This window comes from Octopus sinensis, linkage group LG7 (assembly GCF_006345805.1).
Source record: "Octopus sinensis linkage group LG7, ASM634580v1, whole genome shotgun sequence".
Taxonomy (NCBI): Eukaryota; Metazoa; Mollusca; class Cephalopoda; order Octopoda; family Octopodidae; genus Octopus; species Octopus sinensis.
Window position 1 is genome coordinate 103,814,555 of NC_043003.1, and position 16,018 is coordinate 103,830,572.

Below are 16,018 nucleotides of genomic sequence, written 5' to 3' on the forward strand. Positions count from 1 at the left end.
GTAAAAACTGTGAATGAGAATAAATTCTTCAAGAGAACTGTTTATGTTGCAAAGAATTGCTTGAGTGAATCAAAGGAACAGATATATTTAATATTTTGTCTTCATGTCTGGAAACCAGAGGCCTTCCCTAGAAGAACTGCATTGGCATCTATATTGATGGTTCTTCATCAGTTACTGGTTCTGTAAAAGATTTCATTTTTGTTGTAAAACAAGAAAATGCAAATACTGACTTCTATTCTTCACAAAGAAGTGCTAATTTCAAACCCCTAGCAAGATGAGTCGCAAAACACTTTTGATGATGGTGGAAAAATAATCAACACCACTAAACAAAGATTAGTTCATTTCGGAAATGTTTAAAAGTTATGTTAAAGTTCACACACAGAGTACATAAAAATCTCTTGTTGCACAAAGAAATCAAAGAGACAGTGGAATACTTCTAAATAGGATTTTTGAAGTGGAAGATGAATTACAGGAATGGTTAAAAGAAAACAGCCCAGAGTTTATCAAGATGGAAAAGGGTTTCAAAAACTAGCCTACATAACAGATATTTTTCATCACTTGAATCAGCTGAACAAGTCTGAAGGATACCAACTCCATCAAAGGGACTGGATCAGACCAGCTTTCAACCTGTATCAAGATATTGGCATTGTCTCCTCACTCTTGACTTAAAAAAAAAAGAGAGAAAAGTCTGGGGATTTAGCTCAGGGTATCAGTCTAAAAAGCAGGTAACATTTCTTGACAGTTAAATGTACTGAGGTAATGTAGAATAAAATGTTCAGCATTGAGAAAATGATTGCAATAGATCTGAACTCAAGAAAGTAAAATGAGTCCAACCCATTCATTGCTAGTGTCACACTGAAGCATTGACAAGCTGAAATAAAAGTGCTGGTCTTCAGATCGCATTGATAATGTGTTGAGACTTTCTACAGTAAATACATTGCATTTCTAATCAAGAAACAGAACATTATCTCCAATTGACCGAATGAAATAAACATTCTAGCTTCTTTTGTGATTAGCAATAGGAAAGGTGGCATCCAGCAATAAAAAAGTTGGTTCAAATGAAACTCCAAACTTTACATCACTAAAATTACCAGGGAGAAATGTATATCAGATAGAAAAAAAAACAAAACAAGCAAGAACTCCACATGTATAACTCCACATGTATAGATGATGAATTTAAGGCAGTGCGCAATGAATGAAGTATTATGCTAAAATACAACAAAATATCTCCACTGGGTTTGAACCCCCAATTCGCAAACTCTGATACATCAATCTATTGGGTTTATAATATTATTCTCTCAGAAATATAGACATAAAGAATATAGATATAAAACTATTAGCCTTATTTAGTTGATTCTGTTTCAAAGAGATTTGGCCATACCCTCACTTCAAACAGAATATTACTGGATCAGCTAATAGAGTCTATAGAAAGTAGTCAAAGGGATTTTTGATGCCGCTCAGTCCCATGCTATTTTTGGAATCCACAAATGTGAAACCAGACAATTATAAATCCTGGCAAATATATATAATAATCAACATACCAAGGACCTATGTTTCTCTTGGAAGCTGGCAAAAATATTCTACCCCTTAACTACTAATCCACTACAAAAATCAGAGGAGGCCCACAATGGAGAATTACTCCCACATCTAGGATGGAGCTAAGCATACATAAATCCCAGACTCCACCCAAAGAAATGCCACTCAACTGATTGGCATGAAGTCTTTTGCCAATACATTCCAACTCCTGGTTCAGAAATGTGATGTCTCCTCTCTCTCTCTCTCACTCTGTCTAAAAGCTATTTCAGAAGCATCTGCCCCATGGAGATGGCTTATCACATATCACTTCCACTCAAGCTATTCTAACTCATTCATTATCTTCTCTTCTCCTTCTCACCCATATGCTACCCTTCCCCACACCCATCAGATACAATACCAATTAATACATTCAATTCTTCCATGTCAGAATTCTGGCCCTCTGGAATCCATTCTCCACATACGTCTGTCAGTCTGTCTGTCTGTATCTCTCTTTAGGACTGCATTGATTTTACCCATCTTGCAGAACCAGAAGAGTATGGGCTTAACCCCCTTCCTCTAGACCAAAGGTTCTCAACCCATTTTGGCCAAAGGCCCCCTTTTGATCCTTGGATGCCACAAATGGCATCCCTTAGAAAATATTTATATTTTTCAATATACTATTTATTTTGATATCAGCAGATAATGATTGAAAAAAAAAACGAAATAATGAATTGAAAGTTTGGTAATTGTATTTATTTCCACCATGTGACACTTATGAGATCAAAGTATTGTCTATCGAAAGAATGCCAATGAAATCATTTCAAACCTTTCTGATTTTCCTTATCAAAACAGCTAGAACTTGTACAACAATCTGACATATAAGTTATTGACACCTGGGAAGAGGATTTTTATGTTCAAGAAAGAGAGTGTATTTGATAGTAATTGTTGAAATACATATGTATTTCATATGAGTAGCAAATTGTGGAGGATGGTATTCACAGTACTTGGATCTAGTTAGTTTGAGTCACAAAATCAGCTCACTTTTAAAATGACGTAAAAAATATGAAAATTTGTCATATTAAATATTCATTTCTTAATCAGGATCTGGTTTGTTTCCTTCACAAAATCTGCATTTTTTAAAAGGAAGTAAAAAATCTGAAAACTGGTTATCTTGATGCAGTTTTCCATGCTTATTCCTGTGAAGCCATGAACTTCTGGAGAAAAATTTGGTTTTAAAATACGGACAGTCCATATTTTAGTGTCCAATGAAGGAAAGGTAAGCATAAGTGGGCTGGTTACACCCCTGGCATAGGCCACAAGGTTATGGTCTCACTTGGATTGCCGGGTCTTCTCAAGCACAGTATATTTCCAAAAGTCTCGGTCACTAGTCATTGCCTTGGTGAGGCCTAATGTTTGAAGGTCATGCTTCACCACTTCATCGCAGGTCTTCCTGGGTCTACCTCTTCCACAGGTTCCCTCAACCGCTAGGGTGTGGCACTTTTTCACACAGCTATTCTCATCCATTCTCGCCACATGACCATACCAGCGCAGTTGTCTCTCTTGCACATCACATGATGCTTCTTAGGTCCAACTTTTCTCTCAAAGTACTTACACTCTGTCAAGTATGCACACTGACATTACACATCCATCGGATCATACTGGCTTCATATATATATATATATATATATACAAGTAAATGCCCACCCTGTCCATTGGGCAGTTTGTATAGGTGAAGAGAGTTAACTTGGATGGTGTTAAGTTGTGGAGATGTTTGGTGATCATATGGGGTTGTTACTATTGGTTAGGGTGAATGCAATCTTTTGATGAAAGAAGCATTTGTTATCTTACTTATTTGGTAGTGCTCTGTGAACTTGTCAAACGGACTACTAAAAGTTAAGGGTGTTTCAATGACATAACTCAAGCAATTTAGAAGCAGTAAAATTATTGTTTAGAAGTGACTGAATTGTGATTAAAAAAAAACAAACTTATCTAATAATGTTGATCTGTTCAGCTTGTTTACTGAAAGAATACTGAACATTGGTCGATTAATTTTATGCAGCTGTAAAATCTTATGGAGAATGTATTACAAAGAATCTGACAATTCTGCCTGTTATGCAGTTTGAATGAGAGCCCCAAAATTTTATGCGTTTTAATAGCAATCAGTTTTTTCTCTTTTTTGCTTAATTAAAATGGTTGCCTTTTCCTCGTAGTTTTTCATGCCAGCTGTAAAAGTGAAGAAGGTTAACTAGTATGGTGTTAAAGTAGTGGAGATGTTTGGTGATTGTATGTGGTGGTTACTTTTGACTGTTTCTTCTCAATAAGGATAATTGATTGATAACGAATCTTAACACAATATATATAGTGGAATCGACGTAGTGGTAAGGACAACGGGATACGTAACAGTAGTTTTTAATAAAAATAAAAATAGAAGTTTTAATCATCTGATGGAAAGGCAAACATTACAAAAATAGTGATTCTCACTTTGAAACTGACAATTTAAAAAATCTTTTTAGATTATGGAATGCCTAGCTCTCTCATGTATCCATGTTTAAAATTTCAGCACGATTGGATGAATAACACTCAAGTTATAAGCGCACAAACAGACAGACAGAATGGGATTTATATATTATATATATATATGTATATATGCATACACACATACATTTCGTAGACTACGACTTCAGAAAAAGTATTTTTAGGATAAAATACACACAATATAAATGTTAACATATTAATTCATATAGTACCAACTAGTAAGTATATATTTAATAACGAACCATGTAATCCACACTCTTGAAAATGTATTCCTGTAAAATGTTGGGGTGGGGGTGAAATTTCTGTGGGTTCCACCCCCACCTCAACCCCTGTTTTCTGGACAAAACAAGTGATTTTGTAGCATATTAAGAGGCTACCGTAATTCATTGAATGTAAAAATAAAAAGAAACAAGCATTTTCCAATGATTCCGGGAAGGGGAATGGTGAAATTTTCGAGGACCCTCCCACCCATTTTCCGTATTAAAAAAAGTGCTTTGAGGTATATTAGGAGGTCACCACAATTCCTTCAATGCCCCCCAAAACAAATTTCTAACGATTCCGGGATGGTGGGGGACTGCCCCCCCCTTTTTACTGAACAAAAATAAGGGGTTTGCAGCACATTAGGGGGTCAGGGTACTTGATTCAATGCAAAAAATCCGAGGTTTTTCTTTTTCCTTAGTGAAATACATGCAGGTGTACTTCCCAAAATTTACCATTATTTTCTATGTAAGCCCTTCGAAGTTACTTTAACAACTTTATCATTCAAATTTAAATAAATGTTATTAAAAAACTTAAATATTTAAAAAAAAAAAAAAGAAAACTGAAAATAAAATACTAACAGGTTATTAAACAAATTATTTTGTAAGTGACTTTATCAAATTTGTTCCGCTTACTCTGGAAACCTAAATCAATTTTCATATTTTCCCGAGTTTTAGTTTAGTTAATTATCCTGCCGATGTATGTCCCTAAAACCAAAGTTCACCATTAATTGACGCTACTTTAGTTAAAGATTACGATCCAATGCATTATGTCCATATGATGTGAGGATGTGTGTGGCATGACGGAGATTTAGTGCTTATTTGAGACAGGTTGAACAACCACTTGTGTATGTAGAAGGTGGGTGGCTTAGAAAGATGCAGGCTTGCAGAATATTGTGTACATTAAATCATCATCATCATCGTTTAACGTCCATTTTCCGCACTAGCACGAGTTGGACGGTTTGACCGGGGTCTGGGAAGCCAGGGGCTGCACCAGGCTCCAGTCTGATCTGGCAGTGTTTCTACAGCTGGATGCCCTTCCTAATGCCAACCACTCCTCGAGTGTAGTGGGTGCTTTTTATGTGCCAGGGTAGTCTGGCAGCGGCCACGATTGGTTGGTGCTTTTAACGTGCCACCGGCACGGAAGCCAGTCAAGGCGGTGCTGGCATCGGCCATATTCGGATGGTGCTTTTTACGTGCCACCGGCACAGAAGCCAGTTGAGGCGACGCTGGCATCGGCCACGTTCGGATGGTGCTTTTTACGTGCCACCGGCACGGAAGCCAGTCAAGGCGGTGCTGGCATCGGCCATATTCGGATGGTGCTTTTTACGTGCCACCGGCACAGGAGCCAGTTGAGGCGACGCTGGCATCGGCCACGTTCGGATGGTGCTTTTTACGTGCCACCGGCACAGAAGCCAGTTGAGGCGGCACTGGCATCGGCCATGTTCGTATGGTGCTTTTTACGTGCCACCGGCACAGAAGCCAGTTGAGGCGGCACTGGCATCGGCCACGTTCAGATGGTGCTTTTTACGTGCCACCGGAACAGGTATCACAACTACTATTTCCATTGATATTTATTTCGAGATACGTTGGTTAATATATAGTTTAAGACCTGGTCACGAAAACTATATTAACCTTCACTCTCGCTGCGTGGCACCTATACTATAACCTCAGGTCCACCAAAACCTTGAAAGTAGATTTGGTAAACGGAAACTGAAAGAACACTGTGTGTGTGTATGTATATATATACATATATATAAAAGAATTTTTTGCGTAATGAGATAAAATCCAAGGCTGTGTAGATATTAGAGCATTTATAGATAGAATGTCTTACAGCTGTTTCCAGGATATTTATTAATTATATCCTTCATCGGAGACGGTGTGGTGTGTGTGTTTCTCCCCTATCACTGCTTGACAACCGGTGTTGGTATGTTTACACCCCTGCAACTTAGTGGTTCAGCAAAAGGAACCGATTGAATAAGCAGTAGGCTTAAAAAATAAGTCTTGGAGTCGATTTGTTCAACTAAAACTTTTCAAGGCGGTCATCATCATCATTGTTCGACCGTGGTCAAGACAATGGAATTTACCATGCTATGCCAGACTTCACGGTCCATCATAGCATTACGGAGGTCCTGTTGCTGGATGCCTGTATCCCTGGAGATTACATCAGGTTAGGAGAGTATACACCCTCTGGTATTGCGAGTAGATGGCTTCCAGAGGAGAAGAGGAGAGGTGCTCCAGCATGGTCGCAGTCAAATGACAAAAATATATATATATATATATCATTTGTAGAAATACATAAATCTGGAGGAGAAGCAGCACACTCTAAGATGTAGAGCAATTGCTGGCCAACCATGTCTGGCAATTATGAGACGAAGAGATTCCATGCTTGATTGCATTTGTTTGTTCCTTCTCAAGCCATGCCTGGCTCATAAGGGCTGGTTTCCCGGTTTCTTTGGTGTATAGGTTCCCCACCTGGATGGGACGCCGGTCCATCACAGGTGAGCTGCAAGATGCAGGAGGAAAGAGTGAGAGAAAGTTGTGGTGAAAGAGTCAGCAGAGGTTTGCCATTACCTTCTGCCGGAGCTGTGTGGAGCTTAGGTGTTTCGCTCATAAACACACACATCGCCCGGTCTGAGATTCGAACCTGCGATCCCTCGACCGCGAGTCCACTGCTCTAACTACTAGGCCATGTGCCTCCACCTTGATTTCATGGAAAATACTCGAGAACCCAGGCCCCTACATCAACAGGACAAAACAGTGCAAGTTATGCATTGCTGAATGCATGAGGATCCTTAAAGATTTGCTTGTGCCATGGGTCATCCTGAATTCCAGGATGGAGATTTTTGAACCATGTCTGCATTTTAGAAAATTCCGAAGGAAGACAATTGTTTTCTTCCGTGGTGCTTTGGTGACCACAAGATGGCAGCACGGTCGATGATCGATGAACAAAGGCAAAGGGAGATAATTACCTGGAGTTTTATCCTTAAAAACGATGCGTTTCCCCCACCATATTTTAAAGAGGTCTCAGGCCAGCAGTGTTTGGGCCCTGTAAAGCTAAGCCCCTTATGAGCTAGAAACCTAGGGTAACCCCATAAACTGGCCTACCCCACTATGATATATATGTGTGTGTGTGTATTTCTCCCCTATCACTGCTTGACAACCAGTGTTGGTATGTTTACACCCCTGAAACTTAGCGGTTCAGCAAAAGAAACCGATTGAATAAGCACTAGGCTTAAAAAATAAGTCCTGGGGTCGATTTATTCGACTAAAACTTTTCAAGGCGGTGCTCCAGCATGGTTGCAGTCAAATGACTGGAACATGTAAAAGAATAAAAGAAAATATATATATATCTTGTCAATGCATCAGATATCCTAAAAAGAAGCACACTCTGAAGCATGGAGCAGTAATGCATTTATCGGTAGTTAAGTCTACGTCTGGTCACAGAGTAAGAAATGGTTTCACATCCACAAAGAGCTTAGCCCCCATGGATGGCTCCACAGACTCTAAAACTGAAGACCTGGAAGGCAGGAATCTGTGACGGATATATACAATGTGTCCATAAAGTCATTATGGCATTTCAAAACTATTGATGTAACTTGAAACACTGCACATTTCAAACACATGTTGAATATGAAACCAACCAATAAACTTTACTCACGTTTCTTCAGAACTTTGTGAACAGTGCTCTTCTTAGGGCCTACTTGCTTAGCGTAGACATGCACTGGTTTCTTTGAATTCCGTAGGTAGACGTCCCTTATAGCCTCAATAGACTCGTCACTCATCGGTAGTCTGCTGGAAGGTTTTGCAACCAGCAAGCTGCCAGTTTCCTTAAACTGGCGATTCCAACGGCGAATGCTGTTTTGATGTGGTGGCTCATCATTAAACACGTGACTGTATTCATGACAAACACATGTCATGGATTCAAATTTCACAAGCCGAAGAACGCATTGAACTTTCCTTTACACTGTACACATCTTGACAGATGAATCGGCTTGACTTGCTGTCATTTGTACCCGCATTTTCTTCACTATCCGACTGGAGTATCAATTAGGTGTATGTAGGGCAACAGATGGAAGCCACACTGAACTGCGCTAAACTGTACGCAAACTTTATTAGCTGGTCTCATTTAATAGGTATATGAAATGTGTAGTGTTGGAAGTTACATCAATAAATAATTTTAAAATCCCACCAATCAGAAGAGAGAAGGTAGTGCCCATGACCCGTTACAAGACCTCCGAGACAGGTGGGAATGAGGAAGGTATCCTCAAACCGGTACGTTACAACAGGATGGATTTTGCTAAAAACATCCAAGGTGTTAGGTGGTGGTGTTAAGCCGGGCGACACAGTATGTCTACCACCTTTGTAGACTATGATGGAGTTTGAAATCAGAACACAAACAACAAGAACAATTATCAGATAGACAGCCTATTTTTTAGTCGACCCCGAAAGGATGAAAGACAAAACTGACCTAATAGACATGAGTCCATAAATTTAAAAATAGAAAATCGATTATCCTTCCCCCTACACACATACCCAGTATTTGACTGGTACCTGGAAGGATGAAAGGTGCAGTCCATCACGGCGAAATTCGAAAAACGTAAGGAGCAGCACCTGAATTCCGCTCCAAACATTTTGCAGTGCCCTGCTCCAAACGTTAGTAAGGTTTCTGTGTATGAACATGCACAAGGCGAACAACGGTTGAAAAGAGAAAACTTTACAAGGGAAGCATGAAGAAGAAATGTCTTTCGGACATAAGGGGAGAGGGCATTATTTGATATTATCGATCCCAGTATTTGACCCCGAAAGGATAATAGGTAAAGTTGACCTCGGCGGAATTTGAACTCAGCACGTAGAGCCGGAAGAAGTGCTGTTAAGCATTTTGTATGATACACCAACCATTCGGCCAATCTAACGCCTTTTACTTTCCATTACAGGCTCAAGATCTGAAATTCTGGTGGAAGGAATTAGTTGATTGCATCGATCCGACTGCGAAAGCCTTTAATAATAATAATCCTTTCGTATCTGGCATAAGGCCAGCAATTTTAAGGAAAGTGGATTAATCAGTTACATCGAGTCCAATGCTTGACTGATACTTTATTTCCTCGATTCCGGAGACATGAAAGGTAACAACAGCAGGGTTTGAACTCTGAAGGTAAGAGCCGGCAGAAACACCGCAAAGTATTCTGATTTTTGCCAATGTACTGCTATTTCTTCTGACACTTTACGTTCTGAGTTCGACTTTGCCTTTCATCTTTCGAGATCGATAAAATAAGTTCCAGTTGAGCTCCGGGGTCGATGTAATTGACTAACCCACCACCACCACCACCACCAAATTTCAGGCCCTGTATCTATGCTAGAAAAGATTATTATTATGACAGACCGTTGACAGAGTGTTGGCAGAATCCTTAGCGAGCTGGATGAAATGCTTAGCGGTATTTCATCCGTTGCTACGTTCTGAGTTCAAATTCCGCCGAGATCGACTTTGCCTTTCATCCTCTCAGGGTCAATTAAATTAGGTACCAGAGAAACATTGGAGTCGATTACATCGACTAGCCTCTTCACCCCCAAAATTTCAGGCCTTGTGTCTATTGTAGAAAAGATTATGACAGAACGAGTAACAATTGGGCATTTTAAATGTGGCAGTGTAAGGTAGTTGAAGGCATAATCCCAATTTTGGTATTACTAGATCTATCACACTAAATTGAAGGGGTTAGGACGATCTTTATAGAAGTTTCCTTGACGAAGAGACGTCTCAATGACTAGTTTGGTTCAGATGACCAGCAGAAGAATCGTTAAGGCTGCTGGTGATAATAATGATACCGATGCTGAATTGTTAATCAAAACAGAAATAAGAGAGGATCACCTTTGTCGGAAGTGTTGTATAAATTCACAGACAAAACCATCAATGTAAAGTAATACTGCATGAATAGAGGGGAAGAAAATTATTATGAGTCCTAGGAAGTGAGGAAAGACCTATTTTCAAGTAGCAATAGACAGAAGGAAAACTTACTTTCACACCAAATCTTACGGTGCCATACCCTTAGGTGACTCCTGAGGTTCGTGTTAGAGCGATGGTATCGAACATTCCTGCCACATATCTTACAAAAGGCATCCTGAGCACTGACAGCCGTGAAATAATTCCAAACTATGCATGTTTTCCGTCGCATTTTTCACTGTTTACTCAAAATCGCAAAACAAAGAAAACTCGGAATGCTGAAACGAAAATGAAAGTATTCCGATATTTGTGTGTGCGTGTGTTTGTTTGTGTATCTCTCTCTCTCTCTCCCTATATATATATATGTATATATATATATATATATATATATATATATATAATATATATATATATATATATATGTATGTATGTATATATGTGTGTATATGTATATATCTATGTGTGTGTATATATATATATATATATGTATATATGTGTGTATGTATATATCTATATGTATGTGTGTATATATATATATTATATATATATATATATAATATATATATATATATATATATATTAGAAGAAATGAGGTACTCAGAAAATCGGATGGCTTTATATTTACAGATATTTATTTGTATATTACATTTTTTATACATCATATAACTTAGATCATCATGTATTAGCGCTTTCTCCCATTCTAGTGGGGTTTTCAAATCAAACTAAGTTCCTGTGTGAAAAGTTTTGACCATTTTATAGTGGTATATAAATGGTGTGAAGTATTTTGGGTTATACAAATGATTATTTCTGTTTAGGTAAAATATAACAAAATCTATTGTTGTTATTTAGAGTGTCGGAAACATGCTTTGCGGTAGTTATTCAGGCCCTTTATGTTCTGAGTTCAAATCGCACTTGGGTCAACTTTGCCTCTCGCCTTTTTGTTGTCGTTAAATTGCAGAACCAGCCAAGTACTAGAGCCAATGTAATCGACAAACCGTTTTCCCCCAAAATTGGTATCATAGTTCCTAAAGAAGACCCCATTATCATTTCTTATACATACAATATATATGTGTATATATATATATATATAATATATATATATATACAACAATATTAAGGAATGGCCTTGATAAGCCATTCGACCCACTTGAAAGAGCAGCTAAACTCAAACCGCTAAATAGTTGTAATTCAGAAAAGCAAAGGAAAATAATGTTTTTATTTTCCTTTGCTTTTCTGAATTACAACAAATTCAGCGGTTTGAGTTTAGCTGCTCTTTCGAGTGGGTCGGTTGACTATTTTTTCTTTCTCACTGGATCGCTGGTGGCGAAAAATGTCTCTTGAATTTTTTGCTACCCTGATATTGATTAATATATATATATTATGGTTATTTGTTTTGCGCATTTTATCTAAGTTTTTTTATTGTCTTCATATATTGTGTAACTCCTGTCTCCTGTTTCCGTGGAGCTGATATTTGTACATCCCCGTCATATCCTTGGTAACACGTTGCTGCTCATAAATAAACGAACTCTTGTTTATCAAAAAAAGAATGCGATTTATTATGTTATTAAATACATGTAACATAGGACTTGAATTAAAGTTACTTCTAAAATAGAAATTGTGTTTGACGAATAACGAAATGCTGCAACTTCATTCCTATTGTTTCCGTGCTTTTAGTTGTTTCCACATCATATGCCTATCTATGTTTTCACTATGGAAATATTTCCTTTTCATTCAATTTTCCAACTGCTTAAAAGACATAACTATTTTTAAGACTAGAAAATAAACATTAAAAACTGAAAGTGAATTTTTGAAATATAGCTGCTATACTGGATCAGTTGAGATTAAGTAGGCTTTGATCACGAAGGAGAAAAATAAAATCGATAATAAACTCTTAGTGATTTAAAAAAAAAATTATATTTTAAATATAAGCGTAATATATCTTTATACTTTCCACTATTATTTAAATTTCGTTATTTTTTCTTTTTTTTTTTTGTCCAGATGTTTAAAGATATATATGTGTGTGTGTGTGCGTGTGTGTGTTAAAGTTGGCTAATGTGATTTGTGACTCCAGTAGTGCGAGGTAGGTTCTGTGTGAGGGAAAGAAACACCTGGGGGAGAAAAAAAAAAAACAGGTCATTGCTACTACAGGTTAGAAAATGTCCACGATGTCTGAACCACTTACATTAGAGAAAGGTATTTTCATTTCAGTTTTATATATTTATAATATGTATACATATATTTTCTGTACATCAACCGTACGCATTTAGTACACCTCTATTTCTCGTATTCTAATTCTCTAACATATATTTATCAGGTTTATTTATTTACTTCTAAACTCAACTTTTAAGCAATTATGACACCTTTACCCAGGACGTCGTCTCTTCTCTATCGAATCACCGATAATTTTTTCATACCGATTCTTCTATTATTGTATTTTATTTACTAAACTCTAACACATTTTCATTGATGTTTATGCGGCCTACTTGCATTCATAATAATACATATAATACACAACACATAATCCGAAATATTAACATGTGTATATATAAATGATATATATATATACATATATATATATTTATATATATACATACACACGCAAATCCATTTTACATGTGTTATATGTATTTGTATACTCATACACGTATCATTGAATGAATATATTTGACAATTTAGTTTCTGATGTTCTGGGGGGAAAAAAAAAGTAAATGAGATGGTCACGACAGGGACGCTTTCCACTACAGATCGGTTCTCTCAGGAGCTAAACAACAACTAAGTCTATTTCTAACAAATGTAGAATGGCTTCTGTGTGGTCGCATGATTTGCTAGAACTAACAGTTGAATCTCCCCATCCTTCAGATCACACCCTCCTGTCTTGAAATAGGAAAGGACAATTAAATACTGTACCTAATGTCTTATGTATACGAAATGACGAGATATATAATAAACTCAGTGAACGCGTGTATTGTTATTATTACTCACACATATCTACCTGATTTCTCTAGATAGCTTGTGTAGTGATTCTATTTTCATGTTAACATACCCATCTGCAACTTCTGCGAAGGGTTCGATTCCCGCCCTACATACACATTCAATTGCTTACATTTTACTTTTCATGGTGACGTCCTTTTAATTGTTTCAACTAATTTTCCAGAAATAGTTTCTATGTCAGGCATGACAATTGTACAAAATGACAGGCGTTACATTCCTCTGTGTCATAAGGAGACAATTTGTCGTTATCGTTTTGTAGGTATTTAGAATTATCTGAATTGTTGGAACATCTTATCAAACTAAAATAAAAGGCAGAGTGCAAAGTTTACCTTTTGAGATTTCAAGAAATATACTTATTAATAAAACACTTGTTTCTTATATGAAAATAATAACTCTACTTTGAAAATGAAATTCACTTTTTAAAATTCATTATGAAAAACATTTCTGATTGCACTGGTTTAATTTAGGTTTTAGAAATTAATAATTTTAAAGCCTCATGAATCTGAAAATAATGTGATAATTAAAATAAAAAGGAAATGTTCGTTAATCATTTCAGCTCTACTTCCTGCTTAGGGTTAAACATTCCAGAATGCTTGTATTTTTCGACTAATACATATACATATATATATATATATATTATATATATAAGCTGGCAGAATCGTTAGCACGCTGGGCAAAATGCTTAGCAGCATTTCATCCATCTTCATGTCCTAAATTCATCCGTGTTCACCATCTGTGGTCGACTTTGCCTTTCATCCTTTTGGAGTTGATAAAACAAGTACCAGTTGAGTACTGGAGTCGATCTAATCCACTCAACTACTCTCTCTAAATTGTTGACCTTGTGCCCGAATTTGAAACATTTAAGGTAAAGACGCCCTTCAGTCATAAATGACCATGAGATTGCACCTCAAAGGTTCCCCTCCAAGGCACAAGTCTGGGCAAGGTTGTTTATGGAAGCCCAGCAGTCGCCCATACATACCAGCCTTTCCACGCCACCAATGTTATCCAAAGGAAAGGCAACGGCTCATAGAGCTCGGCACCAATGACATCGCAACTTATTACTACAGCTCAGTGAACTGAAAGAATGTGAAATAAAGTGTCTTGCTAAAGTCTAGGAATTGAACTCACAACCTCTGAGCCATGTGCCAAAATTTGAAACAATTATTATCATTAATGTGGAGAGCTGGCAACAGTTTTTGCACGTTGAGTAAAATGTTTAGGGTTATTTTTTTCCAGCTCTTATGCTAAGCTCAAATCTTGTTGAGACCAACTTTGCCTTTAGTCCCTCTGGAGTTGAGGAAGTAAAGTACCAATCAAGTACTGGGATTGGTGGTAACGACTTACCCTGTCCTAAAATTGCTGGTCTTGTGTCACAATTTGAAACCATTATTTGAAATCAGAAATCATTAGAGGAGCAGAATCATTTGAACATTTGAAAAAAAACATACTTAGTAGTATTTGTTCTGGCTCATTGTGTTACAAGTTCAAAACCCACTGAGGTCAACTTTGTCTTTCATCTGTTCAGGTTGATAAAATAAAGCACCAGTCAAATATTGGGGTCAATGTAATCAACTAAGCCTAATTCTCCCCCTAAAATTACAGGCCTTCTGTCAAAATTTGAAGCACAAAGATAGCAGGTTGAGAGAATCGTTTGAGTATCAAAGTACTTGGTGATATTTTTTTTCTGGCATTTTACATTCTGTGTTCAAATAATGCTGAAGTCTTTTCCTTTTCATCCTTTCGGTGTCAATCAAAAAAGTACTTAGAACATAAAAAACAAAAATGCAAAGTAAAATGAGATAGGAGTTGAAAAAGTAACAGTATTACTTGATGACTAATCTATATTTGCATTTACAAGTATGAGTTTTAAGTGTAAGATATCTTTTCACCTTCTTATCATCATCATCATCATTTAACATCCGTTTTCCATGGGTTGGACGGTTTAACCGGGGTCTGGAAGCCATGGAGGCTGCACCAGGCTCTAGTCTGATTTGGCAGTGCTTCTACAGCTGGATGCCCTTCCTAATGCCAACCACTCCATGAGTGTAGTGGGTGTTTTTTACGTGCCACCGGCACAGGGGCCAGGGCAGGCTGGCAAACAGCCACGATCGGTTGGTGCTTTTACGTGTCACCGACACAGACGCCAGTCAGGCGGTGCTGGCATCTGCCACATTTAGACGGTGCTTTTTATGTGTCACCGGCATGGGTGTCTTAACTGCAATTTCCATTTGAATTTTTATTTTGATGTTGATGTACTTGACTCAATAGGTCTCCTCAAGCCCAGCAGGTCGCCCTACGATCCAAGGTAAGCACAGCAGGCCGTCCTACGAGCCATGAACTCACTTCATTTGTCGGGTCTTCGAAGTCACAACATATCTCCAGAGGTCTCGGTCTTTCTTCATAGCCTCTGTACAAAGATCATGCTTGACCACCTCGTCCCATGTCTTCCTGGGTCTACTTCTCCCCTGGATTCCTTCAACAGTTTGGGGGTGGCACTTCTTCACACATCTTAACATGTATGAGTAATTTTCTTTGATTCTATAACTGACATAATCTTTAAGGTAACATGTTAGTACTATCCTTAAGGTTGCATATATGTCTGTGTGTGTAAAATCTTTATTCTTATATATTTAGATGTGTTTATATCTCTCACATGTATATGTATTTCTCTTTGAGAGAGTGTAGTGTGATCTTGCATAAATCATATTATTTTAATCATTAAACATTTGTTGGATGCTGGCATGAGATGGATGGTTTGACAGGAGCTGCTAAGGTTGGGAGT

General features: G+C 37.6%; 2 protein-coding genes across 3 annotated transcripts in view; one reads left to right on the forward strand and one right to left on the reverse strand.

Moving 5' to 3' along the window:
- LOC115214149 overlaps positions 1-10,554 on the reverse strand; it is a 31,516-nt gene extending 20,962 nt beyond the window's left edge. The window contains exon 1 of the mRNA XM_029783221.2: positions 10,321-10,554. Coding sequence (XP_029639081.1) covers positions 10,321-10,477 — 157 coding nt within the window. The 5' untranslated portion in view covers positions 10,478-10,554. The remainder of the gene's footprint in view (positions 1-10,320) is intronic.
- A 1,734-nt stretch (positions 10,555-12,288) lies between these two features.
- The window catches only part of LOC115214016 (protein lin-7 homolog C), a 38,162-nt gene continuing 34,432 nt past the window's right edge, over positions 12,289-16,018 (forward strand). Inside the window, exon 1 of one of the 2 annotated variants that reach the window (XM_029783033.2) lies at positions 12,289-12,438. In XM_029783033.2, the coding sequence (XP_029638893.1) occupies positions 12,402-12,438 (37 nt within the window). In that variant the 5' untranslated portion in view covers positions 12,289-12,401. The remainder of the gene's footprint in view (positions 12,439-16,018) is intronic. The other variant, XM_036505037.1, reaches the window with a different exon arrangement.